At 44.0% G+C, this 22,081-nt stretch overlaps 1 protein-coding gene across 1 annotated transcript in view; it reads left to right on the forward strand.

The window, feature by feature from the left end:
* Positions 1-106: 106 nt before the first annotated feature.
* The window catches only part of HNF4A (hepatocyte nuclear factor 4 alpha), a 62,428-nt gene continuing 40,453 nt past the window's right edge, over positions 107-22,081 (forward strand). The window contains exon 1 of the mRNA XM_047745477.1: positions 107-251. Coding sequence (XP_047601433.1) covers positions 203-251 — 49 coding nt within the window. The 5' untranslated portion in view covers positions 107-202. The remainder of the gene's footprint in view (positions 252-22,081) is intronic.

Below are 22,081 nucleotides of genomic sequence, written 5' to 3' on the forward strand. Positions count from 1 at the left end.
CACAGGTTCCCTAAGTGACTGGTTACTCTTTAACATATCCACCCACCTTGGGTGATTAGAAGAATCAATAAGATAACCAGGTGGTGGCAGCTGGCTGTGCTCACTGCCTTCCTGGTGGACGGGCTCCTGTGGTCCCCGCAGCCGTTGTGTGTGGGGCCCGGCTCCTCCATGCCCCCACGTCTCTGGCTGGGTGGGCTCGGCCATGGTCAGTGTGAACGCGCCCCTCGGGGCTCCTGTGGAGAGTCCCTATGGTGAGTGGCACCAGTGGTCGGGGCTGGGGGAGGACTGGACAGGGCAGGACCATGGTCAAGTTGGGGAGGCCATGGGACGCCCCCTGCGTGTTTCCAAAGACCCCGAAGACTAGGGGTCCTCTAGACTCCACTAGAGTGGCAGGAAGCCCCAGGGGTGTAGGGGAGTTGCTTCACCCAAGTCCTAAACAGGGGCATGGCATGTTTGGTCTGGGAAGTGCTGGGAGGGACTGCAGGAACCATGGAGCAGGGGGAGCTCACTTTACGGCCAAGAGAGACTGCTTTCCTGGGGATATGTCCCAGTGGTCTTTCCAAAATTCCACAGAGGATGGGGCCAGAACTGCCAGCCCCAGGTTACTGGGGACGAGTCAAAGCCGACAGGGAGCTTTGCTGGGCCTAGCATAGAGCTGACTCATGTTCCAGGTGGGATGGGACCCACGGCAGGAGTTGGCTGACCCCTCTGATGCGGTGTCAGCTCTGTCTAATTCACCAGAGGGAAGCCACTTCAAGTAGCACCCAGCGTGGGGCGTCGGGAAAGGGAAATGATCTCGTGCTAGGTGTATGAAACTAAGAGGCAAGGCTAGGAAAGAGTGTGATCTTGACAGTGAAAGCTCAGGCTCTGCTTCTGGGGTGACCCCATGATTAGAAGTAACCCCAGTGTCCCACAGTAGAGGATGGGTAGACAAAGCGTGATGCGTCTTTAGCGAGGAATGCTGTCCCACTGTTGGAGGAGGAAAAGGCAGATCTGTGTGCGGATAGGGAAGGACCTCCAGGTTACACAAAGTGAAACAAAATAAACTGAAGGACCGTGTGTAGCATTTTACATTTCTGATAACAGAACGGATATACGTGTATGTACACACACATTTGTATTTGCATAGAAAGCCGGTGGAAAGACAGGAGGAGACCAAGAACAGAGTTTTATTGCTGAGGAGGGAGGTTCAAGAAATATTTTTTTAACGTTTTTTGGCACATTTTGGATTTTTAAAAATTAGGTGCATTTTATAAAGTGATTTAAATCTCTCTCTCTCTCTCTCTCTCTCACACACACACACACACACACACACACACACACACAGAGCTTGGTCTCTAGAATCCAGGATTTAGTTTTGTGAGTTTAGACAAATTATTCAACATTTGTGTGCCTCAGTTGCCCCGCCATGGAGAGAGCGTATCTTAGGGGCCCTTGGAGAGGACGAAGGAGGCCAGGGTGTAAGCTCTTGGCACCAGGCACATAGTAAGGACTCAACAAATATTATTTAATATGGTCATCAGCTGAGGGTAGCTCAGGTCTCTTGACTGATGGAGGGGATCTTTCTTGGATCCGCCATTAAGCAGAATTATGTGATGGTGGGGAGGGGTCTGGGGAAGTAGCAGAGGCTGAGGAACCAAAAATAGCCTGTGGGATCCATCCTGCACACCCACTGTGTGACCTTGGGCAAGTTACTTCCCCTCTCTGAATCTATTTCCCCAGCTGCAAAATGGAGAGACCCGCGGGCCCTATCTTGCAGAGGGTGGTGCAGTGAGAGCAGATAGCATAGCTGAAGGGCTAGGCATGCCTTAGGTGCTTCATCCAAGGTTAAAACACAATTGTAAGACTTGATTGACCCTGTAGCCCGAGGAAGACTATCTGCATAGGGACCAGATAATCAGCTTCTGGGGAAGGAGATCCTCAGGCCATAAGCCTAGACTAGGGATGAACAGAAAGTACCCCATGTTCCTCCCAGAGGATACTAGAGTAATAATACCTGACAGCCTTTCACTATCTCCAGGTCTATGTACTTTTTAGGGTGTCCTCCTGCCCCTTCATCCCAACCTCTATACCGCGCTCATCACAAAGCAAGTATGCAGCACACATTTGTTGAATGTTTGGATGGGTAGATGTTTGGATGGATGGGTGTTCCATGCCTGTTATTTAATTTAATTCTTATAGCACTTGTTCCAGAAAAACAACATCATTGTTATCTCCAAGAATAGAAGAGAAAACTAAAGCTCAGGATTGTTAAAAAGAAACCCTAACCCTCTCTGACCCTCTTGACTAAGCTACAGATCTGGCTGGGCAGAGAAAGAAGAGCTCCTCTGGCCAGATTTGTAGCACACATCCACAAAAGAACATTGGTGGCCTGGGACAGTTAGGCATTTGTTGGTGTGTGTGTGAGTGTGCACGTGCGCATGAGTGCGCACGTGCACACACACATACGTGATAGTGACTAAAGGACCTTGCTTTTTAGAAAAAATAAATCTGGGTCAGCATCCTGGATCTACACCCTCCCTTTAAAGCTGTGTGGCCTACCCCTCTCTGAGCCCTCATGTTTCACCTATAAAATGAACTAGGGAAGTATTTGCGGAAGCTCTAGGAACAATGCACTTTCAGATAAAAGATAATACCAAAGCCCCTAAGGTTGTGATTGCAGAGGTAAGTTGCAGGGTATGGGATGTGGTACAGAGCAGAGCCTCAGGAGAGGCATTGGCAGGCAAGGTTGTGGTTAGGATCGCATGAGTTAATACCTGTGTGCTCAGAATAGTACCTGGCACAGAGTAAGCATGCCTAAATCTCAGTTGCTGTCTCATGTATTTGAACGCTGGTAGGACAGTCTTTAAGGGGCTGATCTGTGGTGTGGTGATGCTGAGTGAACTTGACCATACCCTTGACTTGCAATGCGCTGGTGGTACACTGACTTCTCCTTTACAGTTCTCATCATGACTCGGATTGGATAGCATCAGTGTGTGTCGTGGTGTCTGTCCCACGCTCAACTATGAACTCCATGAGGTCAGGGACTATCAGTGATTTGTTTGGCCTCACATGTCTCACATATTGTGGCTGTCAGAGACTAGATGCTCAATAAACATTTGTTGGTTGAATGAACTAAAGGAGGTTTAAAGAAATAACCTTATGACAGTGGTCAACAATGTCAGTCAGATCCATGCTCTTCCCTCCTTCCTCTCTCCCTGCTCACCGTGTTGGCTTTATAGACCCAACGTGGCTGGTACAGTATGAGGTTTCATGTCTACCCTCAAGGGCAGGAACCTGGAAGGGATATTCCTTGAAGTACTTGTTTCTTTTCTCAAAAAGCGAATTTTCCCCAGAAACCTCCCAGCAGACTTCCCTGGTTGAAGCAAAGCTGAGATCAAGTATCTAGTGGAAAGAAATGGGAAAGCCAAGATTGGCTTGGACCAATGATATTCTTTTCTTGGGGTCTGGCACAATGCTGCTCCAAACAAAACCAGGGTTTTCTCAGAATGGGTTTCCCAGCTTCAGCACTATTGACATTTTGGCTTGGATGATCCTTCATTGTGGGGGCTGTCCTATGCATTGTTGGACATTTAGCAGCTTTCCTGGCTTTGACTCACTAGGTGCTAGCAGTATCCTTTCCATCAGTTGTGTCAACTGAAAATGTCTCCAGACATTTCTGAATGTGCCCTGTGCACATACAGCACTACTATGTTACGAGGAAGCAGGAATAGCTGTGGCGTGATGTCTGCCACAGCTGAATATCCTGTGACTCTTATGTTGTCATGCTTGCCTTGGGTGCCAGGAACTGGCTCAGAGGCAGATCTGGAGTTGCCCTTAGCGATTATGAGGATAAGATGCTATAGTGTGCTTTTCTGTGTGCCAACCAGACTCCTAGTTTTGCTATTTTCCTACCCTTTCCTACGTTTTTTCTTTTAACAAGCTTCCTTAATTATTTGTTTTGGTCCTTTGGAAGTTTGTCGTTTTTGTAAGCATTTCAAATCTCTTGAGGGCAAGGTCTGTATTTGTCTTCCTATTTTACTATAGGCTACCACAGGACCTGGCCCTCTGTTGACTTTGAAAGAAGCTTATTGAATGAATGAATGAAAGAACGAGAAGATGGATGGATGAATGAATGGATGTGATGGGTGGGTGGATAGATGGGTGGATGGGTAGGTATGGTGGTTGATGGACAAGTGATAAGTAGATGGATGGCATGGATGAAAAGATAGGTGGCTGGATGTATAAGGAGATGAATAAGTAACTGGATAGATGAGTGGATGAATGGGTGGATGGGTGGATAGATGGGGAGATGGATGGGTGGATGAGTAGGTGGATGAATGGGTGGATGAGTGGATAGATGAGTGAATGGATGGATGGATGGTTGGATGGATGGGTAGGTGGATGAATGGGTAGATGAATGGATAGATGCATGGATGGATGGATGAGTAGATAGATGGATTGATGGATAGGTGGATGAATGGATGGAAGAATGGGTAGATGGGTGGATGGTTGGATAATTGGATAGATAGATGAGATAGGCTGGGCTGGACTAGCAGCACCTGCAAGTGCTCAGAACAGAACAAGTAAGGAGATGGGGTTATTTGGCCACTGGTTGACAGTCCTCCATCAGGGAAGAATAAATGAGCCTTATTTTTCCTGGATAGGTGGGTCTAGTTCCCTTGACCAATAGCATCAGCCTTAGGCCAGATCAGAGGCTGTTGTCAGAGGCGTTTGGTTAAGTGGCTTTCCTACTGAATGCTGTACAATGCTTGACACTTGGCTTTAGCCATCTGATTCTGAATTGCTTCAGCCATCAAATGAAACTTGGTTGTTGTGAGGATTCTGTGAGCTAATGAAGGAGGAAAGTATCATAAACTATAAAATGCCTCATTTTTCAGAAGGGCTGATGGGCCCAGGTTGGGTAGGAAGCCCGATGTTCCAGCTGTAGGATTGTGTTGGACGTTAGGCATGGCGGCTCCCACTCTTCGTTCCCCAAGTATAGACTCCCCCACCCTTTTCCCTTGTCTCCCCTCTTTTATCACCTCTTCCCAGTTCACCTCAACTCAATTTCAGCCTCTGTGGTTCACTGGTTCACAAACCTAACTGCATATGGAAAACCTTTTTAGAACGACATATTTTGGAGTCCCACCCCAGACCTGGTAAATTAGAATCTCCTGGGGTAAGTTTCAAGACTCTTTAATTTTTTATTAGTTTCCTTATGTGATTTGGGGTCCAGATGAGCCAAAGTATAGAAACCATCTTATTTCGTCCCATTTTATAAACGGAGGATGTCGATGCCCAGAGTGGATCCTGTCTCCACCCAGGAGGCTCCTGTAATCACTAAGTCACGGTTCCTGTGTTCATTTTTTCAAGAAACTTCTACTGAGGGCTTATGGAGTACAAGCATTCTGCTAGGCACTGTGGGAATGGAGGAGAATGAAACGTGGTTTCAGATCTTGGAGAGCACCGAGATGATCCAACCATAGTCAAAGACAGAGTGACAGGATGTGGATGAATAGGGCACTGTGGGGACACAAAGGGACTTAGGAGGAGGGCAAGGATCAGGGACCTTTTAACCATGGAGAAGTGGCTTCAATATCTAAGCTAAAACCCAAAGGTTTAGCAGGAATCAGCCTGGAGAAGAGAGGGAAGGGAATATGTTTTGCAAAGTCCTTGACTGTGGCATACCCTGCAAGGATTTTACTTGTACTCGATTGCAATTGATTCCATCCTTTATTGAAAGTATATTGGGACTTTTCTGATTGTTCTGTGATTCATCTCATTCCTAAAAGATTATGAGATGCTTACGTGTATGAACTATGCCTTCCATTTCTTTCTGACTCACATGCCTTTAGCATGAGGGTGGGCCTGGAAAGAAGAATGGAATCTGTTCCCATTGAAGTGCTTCCTACATAACTGGCAGGACTCTGGTGTTACTTTAGACATTTTCTCCCTTTTATTTTTAATGTTTTATTTATTTAGGCAAGTAATCTCTACACCCAGTATGGGGCTCAGACTCATGACCCTGAGATCAAGAGTTGCACGCTCCACTGACTGAGCCAACCAGGCGTCCCTCTTTCTTCCCTTTTAATGCTTGCAATGACCCATCAGGCTGGAACGTATTATCCTCATTTTATAAATGGGGAAGATGAGATTCAGAGTTGTTAAGTAAGTCTTCCTGAATCACACAGCAAGTAAGTGATGAAAGTCTAGTCTGCCTGACCGCAAACATTTATTTTTTCAGCTATACCTGTTACCCCACAGTAGCCTCTGAGGAGCTATCATGATTAGCAGCTCAGACCCCAGAGTTAGGCTTGGGGTTGCCACCTTCCTTATCTGTTGAATGTAGTGATAATGACGGTATCCACTTTGGAGGGTTGTTGTGAGAATCCAGTGAGGTTTATATCTGGAAAGTATTGAGTGTCTGGCACATAGAAAGTGCTATACATTGTAATGATTTTTATAATATCTGTAGAGCATGCATCTCCTCTGCTAGAGGGACTGAGTGCTTACTATATGCTAAGCATCTTTTAGCAGCTGTGGGATGCACTGAAATGAACGAGGGCTATGTAACTGGTTGTTCCAGGACGCAATTGTGGGTGGAGAGTCAGAACAAAGCTTAGTTCCCAGCCTTCAGATGGGCTCTGAAGCCTGTTGGAGGGGTCTGTTCTCAGGGGCTTGGCTCATGAGTCTGGGCTCGTGGGGAGCAGATGGGAGGTGTGGACAAAGTGTGAGCAGAGCTGCCCTGGCCACAGATGTGGGAAAAGGCTCTGGCCCCAGGCAGCTCTTTTTGACCCCAGTCAAGTCCTTTGCTGGCTCTCTGCCTCATCTTCTGAGAAAAGAGGGTGTGTTCCTTATTCAGAAGTCATCATGCAACATTCACTGGAGCCCAAGGAGTCAAGAAGGACGCCCCAGGGTTCAGTTTCAAGGCCAGTGTGGTTGTTCAAATGAACCAGCCTCCTACCCACTCCACTCACAACCTCCGGTTCAACCAGAAAAGCTGCATGCTCTCTTTGAATGCAACATTTGATGAAAGCTCCATGGCTCAGTGGTGTTTGGAAAGCCAGAAGACCAGTCAGTATGTTTCAAGCGGCCGTCTTCACCCATTCACAGCTCATGCAATTTATTGGGTTTATGATTTAGGGTAGCACTAGCTGATGTAACAAACAAACCCCAAAAGGCAGTTAGAAGTTTATTTATCTCTGTCATCCAAGGACCCCAGAAGTGGCCCTGACTCTGAAGGACATTTGTCATTTCTGCTCATATTCCATTGGCCAGAACTAGTCACATGACATTGGTCAGCTGCCAAGGAATCGGGGATGCACGGTCCCTCTAGGCCAGCTGTCTTCCAGGATCCGCTCTCAGCTGCGGAAGGGGGAACATGAATGTGTTGGTACACAGCTGAACGCCTGTAGCGTGGGGTCAGGCACACACACAACACAGTCAAATATGTATAGCAAATGTGAGTGTCCAATTTTTAATGTCAGATATTTCAATGGAAAAGTGCACAGGCACATAGCGATAAAGGCCATGAGACAGAATGCAGCTTACTGATGGGAGAATCTCGGTGAGGGATGTCAGTGCTCTCTATACTGTTCTTTTGCTCTTAAGGAGGTTTGAAATTTTCCCAAAGTAAAGTGTAAGGGGGAAATATAACTGTTAAAATTTGCTAGGCTTAGGATTAGACTAGAACAAGCTATAAATAGGAAGTGATTTAATTGAAGTTTAGGGGCTTTGAACTTGGAGGCAGGAGTCAGCAGTTTTTCTGTAAAAGGTCAGATGGTGAATTTTGGGGGCTTTGCAGGCGGGGTAGGATCTGAGTGGCTGTCGTGGGACCTTGGCTGCATGAAAGTGGCCATAGGCAACATGTAAATGAGTGAATGGGGGTGTGTTCCAATAAAACCTTATTTACAAAAATAGGCAATGGGCCAGATTTAGCCAAGAGGTTTTTAGTTTGCTGACTCTTGCTTTAATACAAGATTTTTTTAAAAATTGTATTTATTTATTTATGAGGGAGAGAGCAAGAGAGAGAGAGAGCGTGAGGACAAGCAGGGGGAGCTGCAGGCAGAGAGGGAAGCAGGGCCCCCCGCTGAGCAAGGAGCTCCATGTGGGACTCAATCCTACCACACTGGGGTTGGGATCATGACCTGAGCTGAAGGCGGACGCTCAACTCGCTCAGCAGACTGAGCCACCCAGGCGTCCCCAATATATGATTTTTAAAAAAGATTTCTCTTTTATTTATTTATTTGAGAGAGTACAGAGCGAGAGAGAGGAAGAGAGAGAGTGAGAGAGTGTGAGCATGAGCAGGGAGGAGGGGCAGAGGGAAAGGGAGAAGCAGACTCTGCTGAGCAGGGAGCCCCACGCAGGATTTGATCCCAGGATCCCAGGATCACGACCGAAGCTGAAGGCAGACACTTAACCAACTGAGCTACCCAGATGCCCCAATATATGATTTTTTAAAAGCCTCTGAAGCACATATTTTTTTTTTATTTTAGGCAGATACATTCTTCCTAGAATTTAATGCATACAGTTTTTATTAGAAATGTAGATCAGGGGCACCTGGGTGGCTCAGTGGGTTAAAGCCTCTGCCTTTGGCTCAGGTCATGATCCTGGAGTCCTGGGATCGAGCCCCACATCGGGCTCTCTGCTTGGCGGGGAGCCTGCTTCCTCCTCTCTCTCTGCCTGCCTCTCTGCCTACTTGTGATCTCTGTCTGTCAAATAAATAAATAAAATCTTAAAAAAAAAAAAAAGAAACGTAGATCAGCATGTGCCAGCTGTTAGGGACCCTGAGTCTGTTAATGTCCCCTCACTATGCTAGCTAGACAAAATAATTTCAGCACATTGGCTGTTCATAGAATGAGCTGGTTTCTTTCATTATCATTCTTTACCTTTTCTTTGAATAAAAATGTACTATTTGGGGCGCCTGGGTGGCTCATTCGGTGGACTCTTGATTTCCACTCAGGTCACGATCTCAGGGGTCATGACATTAAGTCCTGCCTCGGGCTCCACGCTTAGCGAGGAGTCTGCTTGAGATTCTCTCCCACTGCCTCTGCTCCTCCCCGGCTTGCGCACTCACTCTCTCAAAATAAATTAAGTCTTTAAGAAAAACGTACCACGGGGCGCCTGGGTGGCTCAGTGGGTTAAGCTGCTGCCTTCGGCTCAGGTCATGATCTCAGGGTCCTGGGATCGAGTCCCGCATCGGGCTCTCTCTCAGCGGGGAGCCTGCTTCCCTCTCTCTCTTTCTTTCTTTTTTTTTTTTTTTAAAGATTTTATTTATTTATTTATTTGTCAGAGAGAGAGAGGGAGAGAGAGCAAGCACAGGCAGACAGAATGGCAGGCAGAGGCAGAGGGAGAAGCAGGCTCCCTGATGAGCAAGGAGCCCGATGTGGGACTCGATCCCAGGACGCCGGGATCATGACCTGAGCTGAAGGCAGCTGCTTAACCAACTGAGCCACCCAGGCATCCCCCTCTCTCTCTTTCTCTCTCTGGCTGCCTCTCTGTCTACTTGTGATCTTTCTCTGTCAAATAAAAAAATAAAATCTTAAAAAAAGAAAAACGTACCGTTTAAAAGAACATTTTCTTTGAAGTATAATGTTCATACAGACAAGAACATGAATTATAAATCAGAAACAGATAAGTGAAATTTCACAAAGATGACCACATCCTTAAAAATGAAGTAAAATAGAAGAAAAAACATCCCAGTCCATCTCCTCTGAGTAAATTTCACATGTATGAAACTTTCATTTCATTTATACATATTTATGGATGTGTGCGTGGGGTTGTGATCATAGCAAGATTTGATAAAGTACTTCTTGGAGCTTCACACATACTAATTCCTTATCTTCACAATGGCCCTGTGATGTAGGTACTATTACTATCATTCCCGTTTTATAGACGAGGGAATGGAGGCAGAGAGAGGTTGAGTCACTTGATGAAAGTGATACAGGCATTAAGAGGAAATGCCAAGGTTCCAGATCATGCAGGCAGGCTTCAAAGAGTCGCTGTTTTATAGGGTCATGGTCAAAATGGTTTCAAAGCCACTGGACAGAATGTTCCCGAAGGTTCTTTATAGACCTAAAAATAGCATACTTTTCCTTAGGTGTATCCACAGGGTAGGGCTGATTTTAGGAGTATATGGACAAACATTTTTAAATCTTACTGACTTTATATTACTGTGTGTTAGAAAATTTTATAAATAGCATACTAAAGCACTAATATAAAATATACTTTTAAAATTAATACATGTTTTCAAAAGAAAGAAAAAATATCAAGTAAATAATTACTAGTAAAGTATAGGTAACAGGCAGATTTGGTAAAAATTGTAAAAAGGAATACAGATGTCTAGGATTTTGGGGTCAGATACTGAACTTGGAATCACGTGACTCATATCTGGGTCTTGGTTCATTCATCTTCTAGTTCTTTTTTTTTTTTTAAGATTTTATTTATTTATTTGCCAGAGAGAGAATGAGAGCAAGCGAGCACAAGGAGGGGGAGTGGCAGACAGAGGGAGAAGCAGGCTCCCCATTGAGGAGGGAGCTTGATGTGGGGCTCCATCCCCAGACCCTGGGATCATGCCCTGAGCCAAAGGCAGAAGCTTAACCAACTGAGCCACCCCAGATGTCCCTCCTGATTTATTCTGTCACTTCTGTAGTACTCACTAGGGGCCAGGCACTGTTCTAAATCATTTGTCACGATTACTTCCTTTAATTCTTACAACTGCCCATTGAGGTAGGTACTGCCATGGTACCCATTTCTCAGAAGGGGTAACGAGGGCTCAGAGATGTAACTTATTCCAAACCACACAGACTGCAAGAGCCAGAGCTGGGATTCAAACCCAGGCATTGTATTAGCCATGGCAGTGCTAGCTGGCATAACACACCAACCCAATATGTGAGATCAAGAGTTTATCTCCTGGGGCACCTGGGTGGCTCAGTGGGTAGGGCCTCTGCCTTTGGCTCAGGGTATGATCTCGGGGTCCTGGATCGAGCCCCACATCGGGCTCTCTGCTCAGCGGGGGGCCTGCTTCCCCCTCTCTCCCTGCCTGCCTCTCTGCCTACTTGTGATCTCTTTCTCTGTCAAATAAATGAATAAAATTTAAAAAAAAAAGTTTATCTCCCTCACCCAGGGACCCCAGCTCCTTCCATCTTGGCTGGAAGATGAGTTTTATTTTAACCACTGCACTCCATGGTGATAGGTAGAACTGTCTTTGCCCTTTTGAGCTCCATGTGTTCTGAAAAATGGGTGAATAATGCCATTTCTGTGGACTCAGCAGGTGCAGCCAATGTTGTGGGATGTAAAGTCTTAGTACTGTTGTTATGCTGACCCACACATGCCTTCTAGTGTTATTGTGAAGGTCAACTGAGACGATGCAAGGAAAGCTCATTGTTCAGATACAGATGACACCAGCTGCAGAGAATAGTAATGACAGCAATGTGGTTACGTATATGAAAACAGTGAATATTGACTTATCTCCAGATTGGGAAATAGTTATATAGGATCTTTCCTCTTAGCAAGTCAACACTTTACATCTAAGACTGAAAAATCAAGTAGTGGTATAATCGTGATACATAGAAAAATAGAGGAAAACTAGCTAGAACAGTTTCAGGTAGTGACCTATGGATGGTAGGAATCAGATTCAGGAAGAGAAGGGGGACAGCTGCTATGACTGGTTTCCAGCTTTGTAAAAGTACTTGTTTTCTTTCAGCTGAGCACCTATACAGCCTTGACTAAATTTTTGAAAAGAAAATTTAAATTAAAAAGGAGAAGAGAGGGGCGACTGGGTGGCTGAGTGGGTTAAAGCCTCTGCCTTTGGCTCAGGTCATGATCCTAGGGTCCTGGGATCGAACCCTGCACCGGGCTCCCTGCTCAGTGGGGAACCTGCTTCCTCCTTGCTCTCTGCCTGTTTCTCTGCCTACTTGTGATCTCTGTCTGTCAAATAAATAAATAAAATATTAAAAAAAAAAGAGAGAGAGAGAGAAGAGAATAATTAAGCCCTATTTCAAACACGAAAACAAGAGTCCTAGAACAGAAAGCCCCAGATTAGGATTAAATGCAAAGTTCAAGTTACAGGAGAAATTCCGAACACGTTCATGTTCAAAATCCCTGCGGAACACCTTTCAGCACCTTTGTGTTGCCCAAGTTCTTTTCCCTAACCGAAAGGTCCCACACAATCCGACTCTTGTCTGCCGCTCTGGCCTCTCCTGTCTTTGTCCCTTTTGCACACTCTAGTTCAGCCTTACTTGCTTTTTAACTATCTTTTGATCTCTCCAAGCATATTCCTGCCCCAGGGCCTTCATACTCATTATTCCCTCTGCCTGGAACACCTTTTCCCCAGATCTTCCCATAATGGATTTCTTCTCATAGTTTGGGTCTTAGCTTGAAAGTTTCCCACTTAGAGGGGCCTTCCTTGACCACACAAATCTGAGACTACCCCACCTCTGCCCATCACTCTCAGTCCTCTTATCTCCTACAGCTCTGGAGTCGTGCATTCGTCTGTCTCCTCCACTGCAGTGGAAGTTCCATCAGAGAGGGAATCTGGCCTCTTGTTGCCTGCTAAATCCGCAGCATGTAGAACAGTGCCTGGCACACAGTAGGTACTTCATAGAAACCCATGGAATGAGCCAGTACAGCCAGGGACCGCTGAGTAGTATGCTGAGGGGCTGGATGGGCCAGTGGTGTAGGGAGAAAGCGGAACCCCTGCCTGGGCTCTGCCCTTTGTAAATAGGCCTCCCTCTGCCCAGACGGCCACTGTTTGACAACTGTCTGCTGTGGGACCAGCCAAGCCTGGGCCGGTCCATTGCCAAGGCCCCAGGATTCCCTGGGCCGAGCAGCCGAGGCAGCCACACCTCGGGGAGGGCTGGTGCAGGAACAGGTCGAAAAGTTATCCAAACAGGCATGAGGAAGGGCGGAGCCTGTGGTGAGACACAGAGGGAACAGTTGGCCCTTCCTGGGGCAGAGCCCAGGGGCGCTGGAGGGAGGCCCTGGTACACCCAGCAGGCGGCTTCCCAGGTGGGGCCTGACCTCCACAGGCTGGGCCTCCAGTTCTGGGTCCAGTTCTGGGTCCCGGCTCTGGTCCAGACTTGCACAGGGACCAAAGTCACTTACTAACTCTGGGTCTCAGTTTCCCCCCACTGTAAATCAAGGGACTGGGGCAGGTCAGTGGTTTCAAATTTAAACAAGTGGGGGAAAAAAAAAAAAGGCAGCTGCAGCCTCTGCAAACAAAAATCTTACCCGGAAGCCAATTCATAGGAATGACACAGTGGAGGCCCTCAGTTTAAAGCAAGAGTTGGGGGGCGCCTGGGTGGCTTAGTGGGTTAGAGCCTCTGCCTTCGGTTCAGGTCATGATCCCAGCATCCTGGGATCGAGCCCCGTATCGGGCTCTCGGCTTAGCAGGGAACCTGCTTCCTCCTCTCCCTCCTGCCTGCCTCTCTGACTACTTGTGATCTCTATCAAATTAAAAAAAAAAAAAAAAAAGATTCTCTCTCCCTTTCTCTCTGCCCCCTGCCTGTTCTTTAAAAAAAAAAAAAAAAAAAAAAAAAAAAGGCAAGAGTTGGGGGGGTAGGCGTTGGGGGGAGGACTGGGTGGTTCAGTTGGTTAAGCATCTGCCTTCTGCTCAGGTGGTGGTCCTGGGGTCATGGGATGGAGACCCGTGTCAGGTTCCCTGCTCCTTGGAGAGCCTGCTTCTCCCTCTGCCTCAGCCCCTCTGTCTTTCATGAATAAATAAATAAAATCTTAAAAAAAAAAAAAAAAGAAAAAGCAAGTGTGGAAGTGTAGGAAGCTGCCTACAACCCCTTTGGAGGAGCCGCAGGGTGAAAACTGCTGGGATCCTTGGTTTCTGAGTTTCTTCAGGGCTGGGCAGTGGAAAAAGTACACCCAGAGTGGGGCTTCTAGACTCTCTTAATCAGAGACCCAAGTTCAAGCCCCACAGTGTGACCTTAGGCAATTTACTCCACCTTTCTGAGCCTTGGTTTCCCCTCTCTAAATTTGACATCATAAGCAGTATCCTTCATGATAGCAAATGTTCAGCATAGAACCCTACACCTGGTAAATTCTCAATAAGAATAGTGAAAGAAAAAAAAAAATCAATGCTGGTTATTAGGAGAAGTAGTCGAAATGACCAGAAGAGCCAGTTCTTTGTCTTTGCTATGAGTTGGGAAAATATTTAACTGCCCTGAACCAAGTTTCCTTCTCTGTAAAACATGGTCAAGGATTGAATGCAGATCAGAGTCTGAGATCCAGCCCACTCAGTTTTTTTTTTTTTTTTAATATGATTTGACTTGAATGCCAACCTTTAAAAATCCCAACTTCCTGCTCCTTTCAAAAAAAAAAGGGGGGGAAGCTCTAGCAACACTTGGTTCCCAATTGCCATGAGGCAAGAGTGGACTGGAGCAATTTAGCCTGGATGTACTTTCTCTAATTTGCTGTCGTTCCCACCATTTCTCAATGTCCCGGCACTGAAGTCACACTGATGAACAGAAATCATTGTTTGCGGCCCTGTTTTTCTTACAGGAAAGTGTGAGACTGGCTCATGTGCCATCTGTTCCATATACCATTGAGGGCAATTGAATTTGGGACCCCAGATTGCTAAGACCTAGGGAGAGCTCATTATTTGTGAGAACAATCTCCTATTTCATAGATTTATCATTTGTTTAATGTGACGGTTGAAACATTTAAAATTACATGGGGTTCCCATTGTACTCCTGCTGAATAATGTTGCTCTGGTCCCTTGGACCTACGGCAGTGCCTGAGTTCACTGTTCACTCATTGCCTCTGTGTCCCACGCTGAAGAGACCAGTCCTAGCCAAACCTCCTGGGCTGGTGTCCCTGACTGGCTCTTCTCTCCTCCCTATAATTATCTCTGGCGTCCCCACCCTTGTTGCCTGCTTGTCTGTCTGGAGGACCCAGACTCCAGAACACCGGCCCCGTCTTCTAGAATTCTCCACTGGGGAAATCTCACCTCCCAGCCCCCATCTGGCAGCCATTGTGTTTCCTTTATCAGACATTCGCATAACACAATAGTCAATTTGAAACTTAATTACTCAGCCATTCTTCTGTCTCCAGCCTGCCCAATTTACCCCAAATCCAGTGATTTTGGGGGTGGAGCTGGGGTGGGGAGAGGCTTAATTTTTCCCCCTTCTTCAGGGCAAGTCATGGTTTTCACAGAGATAAGGTGGATGGGGTTTGGGGGAGGGACTCAGGTCCTTCTATGGCAAAGGCACAGACTTTGTTTTTTGGAAGAGATAATGTCCACAGGTCCCCTGGGGGGATGAGAGAATCCTGAAGGACTCAGGGAGCAAGGGGGGAAAAGGAATCTTGGAAGGTTTGAAGACCACCCCTCCCCTTCCAATGGGGAGGCCTTGTCTGGTAGTGGCTGAGAACTTGTGCTGCAAAGTTGGGAAGACTTGGGTTAGGGCTATGCAAGCCAGATGCCTTGGATAGGTGACAGTACCTCTCTGACCCTCAGTCTCCCTCTCTGTAAAATGAGGATAAGGACATACCTATTCTAGCACAGTGTGTTTGCATGTAAGTGCTCCATAAATGCTAGGCTACCATCATACCTTTTGAAAAGGGGCCCATAGGGGCCATGTGGGATCATTTTAATCAGTTTTTACTTTGCCTCGGTACATTTTCATAATTCTCCTACCACGAATCTGCTTAAAATAAATAATGAAAAAGTTAATAGAGAAAGGAAGAATAAAATTAAGTGGAAACATCCTCCTAACACAGGGCTCCAATGTGGCAGCCCGTGGAGGTCACTGGGTCAGACTTTCCCAAGGCCGCTCAGGCAAGACAGATCCTATTGTTTGATGTTTGAAAAAAGTTCGATGTTTGATTAAAGGAAGTTGTCCTTAACACATGACAGAGTGTGTTGGACACTTCAAGAGAGACCTCCAGGGGTGCCTGGGTGGCTCAGTGGGTTAGGCCTCTGCTTTCGGCTCAGGTCATGATCCCGGGGGTTCCTGGTATCAAGCCCCGCATCGGGATCCCTGCTCAGCAGAGAGCTTGCTTCCACCTCTCTCTCTCTCTGCCTGCCTCTCAGTCTGTCAAATAAATAGATAAAATCTGGGGAAAAAAAAAGAGAGAGAGAGACCTCCAGTGTGCCCACGATGGCTCATCACGGAGCCCCATGAAAAACATTAACCCCCATGAAATCTCTCCCTGCCCTGAAGCAGAGAAATGCTATAGCTTAAATACATTCCTAGATTTTAAAAATAATATATTTTTTAGATATCTGAAATGATATGATTTTTAAAAATTACATCCAAATCGTCTGTTGCTGGTAGATAGAAAGTTACATTTTTCATCATATCTCTCCTTTCTTTTAAGTTGGAAATATTACAGACCCGCAGAAAAGTAGAGAGAATAACATTGTGAACACTGATGTGTCCATTGCTCAGTTTTGTGGAATCTTACACATGACCGTTTCTTCACTGGATTCCTTTTTTGTTTTAATGAGAAGTGAGATGTTAAACTTGGCATTGAAGCCCCCTTGTACCTCTCTCCCTGATCTCATCCTCCAGCCACCCCTCTTGGAGGTAACCACTGTCAACTTTTGCTGGTTAGCATTGGCAGACATGTTTTTATACTTCTGTTACACGTGGCTACATAAGCAATATATATACTATTATTCTGTTAATCGGAAGGATACATTTGAACGATACATTGTATACATCCTTCGGCAGCCTCCTTTTGTTCCTTCATATCATAGCTTTTTGGATCTTCCCATGCAGAGACAAGTAGCACTAGGTCACTCACTGAAAATGCTGTGTACGAATGTCCCAAGTGTGTGTATTCTGGTTTTTGACAATGGAATTGTTTCCTGTTTCTCTTTGCCAGCAATGCTGCAAAGAACGTTCTGATACCCGTGGCTGCGGGTTTTTCTAGGATAACACGGCAGGAGCGGAGTTTCTGGATCTCAGGTAGTGGACATCTTGTCTTTGATGAAAGATTGGTATTTTGCTCAGTCTTACCCACCAGCAACCACTTCAGTCCCCAGCGTTTAGCGGTTCTGAGAGGTCCACATCCTCACCAGCACCTGATTCCAGAAGGTGATGAATTTAAAATGAGAATTTGTATTTCCCCTATTATAAGAGGGAAAGGCTCTTTTTCATTTGAGTTTGCACTGGAGTGGACTTGTGTATATCCTTTTCCCATTTTTCTGTTGCATTCTTTACCTTTTCCTATCATGTGAAAGAACTATTTATTCTTTTTTTTTTTTAAGATTTTATTTTTAAATAATGCCTTCCCCCAATATTGGTCTCAAACGCACAACTCCGTGGTGGAGTCTCACCGACTGAGCCAGCCAGGTGCCCCAGGCACTGTTTATTCTTGATCCAAAACTTTTTTCAGTTAATAGTAGTTGGAAGTATCTTTGATCAGATTGAAGCTTGTCTTTTCACCCTCTTTAGAACCTCTTTTGTTGTACACAAGTTTACAGTTATGTGGAAGTTACATTCTGGTTAAATTATAAATCAGGTCGTTAAATTTACTAGTCTTTTCCTTTATGGTTTGTGTTTATTGTATCTTGTCCATAAAATCTTGCAGTGCCCTGAGATCATAAAGATATTATATGAAATATTTTCTTCAGGTTTTAAAGTTTTACTTTGCATATTTAGATGTTTATTTATAGGACTTAATTTTTGTGTATGGTATGAAATAGAGACGCCGTTACATTTTTCTTCAAATGGATAACCAGTTGGTCCCACACCATTTATTGAATAGGACATCCTTTCTTTCCTTCCTCCCTTCCTTCCCTCCTTCCTTCCTTTTTCTTTCTTTCTTTCTTTCTCTCTCTTTCCTTCCTTCCTTCTTTCCTTCCTCTTCTCTCTCTCTTTTTTTTTAGAACATTCTTTCTTGACTGACATGCACTGTCATTTCTTTTTATCTCCCATTTTCAAATATGTATAGATCTGTGTCTGGATTCGTTTAAGCAATAAAAATTTTTTTAAAACCCAGGTGAGTGAACCCACAATTACACCAAAATTAAAAGTTTAATTTAAAAAATCTCCCAAAAGAAATGGTTGAAATTATTTAATAATATATTTTATTTAATCCTATATGTATACACACATAATTTCAACATCTAATTATTTCAACATCTAATCACTAAAAATAATGAGATTTTTTTTGTTCTTTTTAAATATAGTCTCCAAAGATGATGTGTATTTTACACGAAGAACACATTTTAATTTGAACCAGCCACATTTCCAATGCTCAATGGTCACATGTGGCCAGTAGCTACCACGCTTGACAAGTATACATTTAGCTTTCTGTATTGTACAGCATGTCTTTCTCATAGTGTAGTTGTTCTATAAAAACCGTCTTGTGTATTTTCTTTGTTCATTTATACAAATTTTAGGAGGGTGTTCAGTAGGACAGAACAAAGGTTAGAGGCCAATGGCGTACTGATCTCCTCCAGTGGATTTCAGTTAAAGCAACTACCATATTTTAAGTGCTTGCAATTTGCCAAGTACTGGGCTAAGTGGCTTTATCCTGTTGGGCTTTTAACTGAAACTTCATCAAATTTATTGATTAATCTGGGAAGAACTGACATCTATACATAATAAATCCCTCTGCCATGAATATGCCACACTGATGTAGGTCTTCATTTATGTTTATATAAGGGTAGGTATAGGTCTGCTTTTATATTTTTCAATAAAGTTAGATAATTTTAATAATCAAAGTCTTTTGTTAGTTTCATTCTTAGATAATTTATAATTGTTACCGCTACTGTAAAGAGTTTTAAAACGGAATCTTCTCATTTGTTGATGTTACATTTTCAATATATCAAAACCCAAATGCTTTTAATATATTGAAAATGTATCCAGTCGGGGCACCTGGGTGGCTCAGTGGGTTAGGGCCTCTGCCTTCAGCTTGGGTCATGATCTCAGGATCCTGGGATTGAGCCCCGCATCAGGCTCTCTGCTCTGCGGAGAGCCTGCTTCCTCCTCTCTCTCTGCCTGACTCTCTGCCTACTTGTGATCTCTCCCTCTCTCTGTCAAATAAATAAAATCTTTAAAAAAAGTCTATCCAGTAACCTTGCTAAATTCTCTTCTTATATCTGTTTTTAATTTCTTGTTTTATTGTGTTGTTAGGGCCTCCAGTAAAATATCACATAGAAGCAGTAATAACGTGCATATCAGATAGAGTTTGGTTTGTCCATGAGTAGCTGAGGCACAGAATAATAGTAGCTTAAACAAGACAGATTATTCCTCAGTTCTGTGAAAGCCCAGATGTACACAGTCTAAGGTTAGGATGGCAGCTCTTCCCCACAGCAGTCCTCAGGAACTCCTTGCAGCTACTGCTCTTCCGTTTCCATGAGGTCTTTATCCTCATGGTCCAAGGTGGCTGCCGGTGCTCCAGCCACATGTCCTCATTACAGAAAGATGGAGGGGACAAAGAAGAAAATGAAGTAAAAGTCATGTTGCAGCTGTCTTTTAAGAAAAGATCCTGGAAACTGCCACATTACATTTCTGATTATATTTCATTGACCACAACATGTGTGCATGGTCTTAACCTAGTGTGACTTAAATCTTTCTGGAGGGCATCTGTGTGCTCAAATGAAAACTGAAGGTTACATTACAAAGGAAGACAAGGAGACTAGATAATACCAGACAATTCACAGCCTGTGCCACATTGGGCAATCTTGTTTATTCTGCACTTTATTTATTTTTTAAAATTTTATTTATTTGAGATAGAGAGCAGCGAGTGGGCTGAGGGGCACAGGGAGAAGCAGGCTCTCCACCAAGCGAGGAGCCAGACATGAGGCTTGATCCTAGGACTCTGGGATCATGACCTGAGCTGAAGGCGAGATGCTTAACCGACTGAGCCACCCAGGAGCCTCCATTCTTCACTTTAAAGGGACACTTTGACCTTTTAAATATCGTATCCGCTTTAGGGTTTTGGTAGGTAGCTTTTATAGGGTTTTCAAAAGTTTTTTAAAGTAAGCTAGAAATTTTGTCTGTTTTTTAGTCAGTGTTGAGTATTCTTGATTGCTTTTTTTTTTTTTCTTAAATTTATTTGACAGACAAGAGATCAGAAGTAGGAGAAAGAGAGAGAGGAGGAAGCGGGCTCCTCGCCAAGCAGAGAGCCCGATGCGGGGCTCGATCCCAGGACCCTGAGATCACGACCTGAGCCGAAGGCAGAGGCTTAACCCACTGAGCCACCCAGGCGCCCCTCTTGATTGCTTTTTGTGCATTTACTAAGAAAATCACATTTTTCTCTCCTTTAATGTGCTAATTGGTAAATAAATATTCTCAGGTTAAACTATTTTTGCATTCCTAGAATAAACCTAACTTGGTCATGATGCAATTTGGTATATATATTTATATATTTTTTTATTTTATACATTGATGAAACTTAAAAAATTGTGGTAAAATATACATAACATAAAATTGACCACTTTTGCCACTTTTTAGTGTACAATTCAGAGGCACTAAGTACATTCACATAGTTCTACAACCATCACCACCATCCATCACATGAATTCTTTCATCTTCCCATGAATTATTTCATCTTCCCATACTGAATCTCTATACCCATTAGAAGATAACCCTCCATGCCTCCCTTCCCCCCGACCCCTGGCAACCACCTTTGTTCTTTCTGTCCCTATGGACTGGACTGCTCTAGGTTCCTCATATAAATTCATCATTTTGTGATGGGCTTACTTCATTTAGCATGAAGTCCTCAAGGTTCCTCCATGTTCTGGGATATCAGAATTCCCTCCTTTTTAAAAAGCTGAATGATATTCCATTATATGTATATATCACATTTTGTTTCATTTTATCACATAATATTCCATTATATGTATATATGACATTTTTTGTTTTGTGCGTATATCACATTTTATTTGTTATCACATTTGTTTTTTCACAAACATGCATTTGTTTGTTATCTGTCAACTGACAACGTGGGTTGCTTCTACCTTTTGGTTGTTGTGAATAACGCTGCTCTTCCAGACCATGCTCTCAGTTCTTTTGGGTACATAGCAAGGAGTGGAATTGCTGAATTGTATAGTAATTCTATTTTTAATTTTGTAAGAGAATGCTATACTACGCTCTGTAGCAGCTGTGTTATTTTATATTCCTTCCCAACAGCAGATCAGAAGGGTTCCAGTTTCTCCATATCCCCACCAATGTTTGTTATTATCTGTTTGTCATTTTTTTGTTGTTTTTTAAATAATATACATTCTAACAGGTGTGCAGTGGTATCTCATTGTGGTTTTGCATTGATTTGGAGCATCTTTTCATGTGCTTCTTGGTCATTTGTACATCTTCTTTGAAGAAATACCTATTCACATCCTTTGCCCATCTTAAAATCTGGTTTTTGTTACTGTTGTTGAGTTGTAGGAGTTTACATACTCTGGATAGGAACCCATTATCTGTTGTATGACTTGCAAAGATTTTCTCCCATTCCAGGGATCACCTTTTCACTCTGTTGATGCTATTCTTTGGTGCACAAGACTTGTTGATTTCAGTGCAGTCCAGTTCATCTATTTTTTCTTTTGTGTCTTCTGATTTTGGTGTCATATCCAGAGAAATCACCACCAGATCCAATGTCATGAATATTTTCTTCTGTGTTTTCTTCTAAGAGTTTTATAATTTTAGCTCTTATGCTTGGGTCTTGATCCATTTTGTATTAATATTTATATATGGTGTAAGCTGAGAGTCCAGTTTCACTCGTTTGCATGTGGATAGACAATTTTCCCAACATGAATTTGGTTTTGATCCAATTTTAGTTAAGACTTCTGCATCTGAGAGCTGCTACTTTGATTCAGCCTTTGATTGATTGCTGGAAGCATTTCACTATGCTTTCTGACAGGTGGTCACTTAGCTTGGGCTTGATGCTTCCAGTGACAAGATGTTCACAACTTCATAAAGTGGTTTTTCGTATCTGGTAGAAAAAAATACTAATTTGTGGAACACACCTTCTTCCCTGTACCGTTCATCTTTTGGTCCTGGTTTTCTGGGGCTATAAGAAGATAAGCATTCTTTCCCAAAGTACAGTACTTTGACTTCAGTAAATAACAGAACTACATAATGAGCAACTGTATGTCAGGTTTTTTTTAAAAGATTTTATTTATTTATTTGACAGACAGAGA

This window comes from Lutra lutra, chromosome 9 (assembly GCF_902655055.1).
Source record: "Lutra lutra chromosome 9, mLutLut1.2, whole genome shotgun sequence".
Lineage (NCBI taxonomy): Eukaryota > Metazoa > Chordata > Mammalia > Carnivora > Mustelidae > Lutra > Lutra lutra.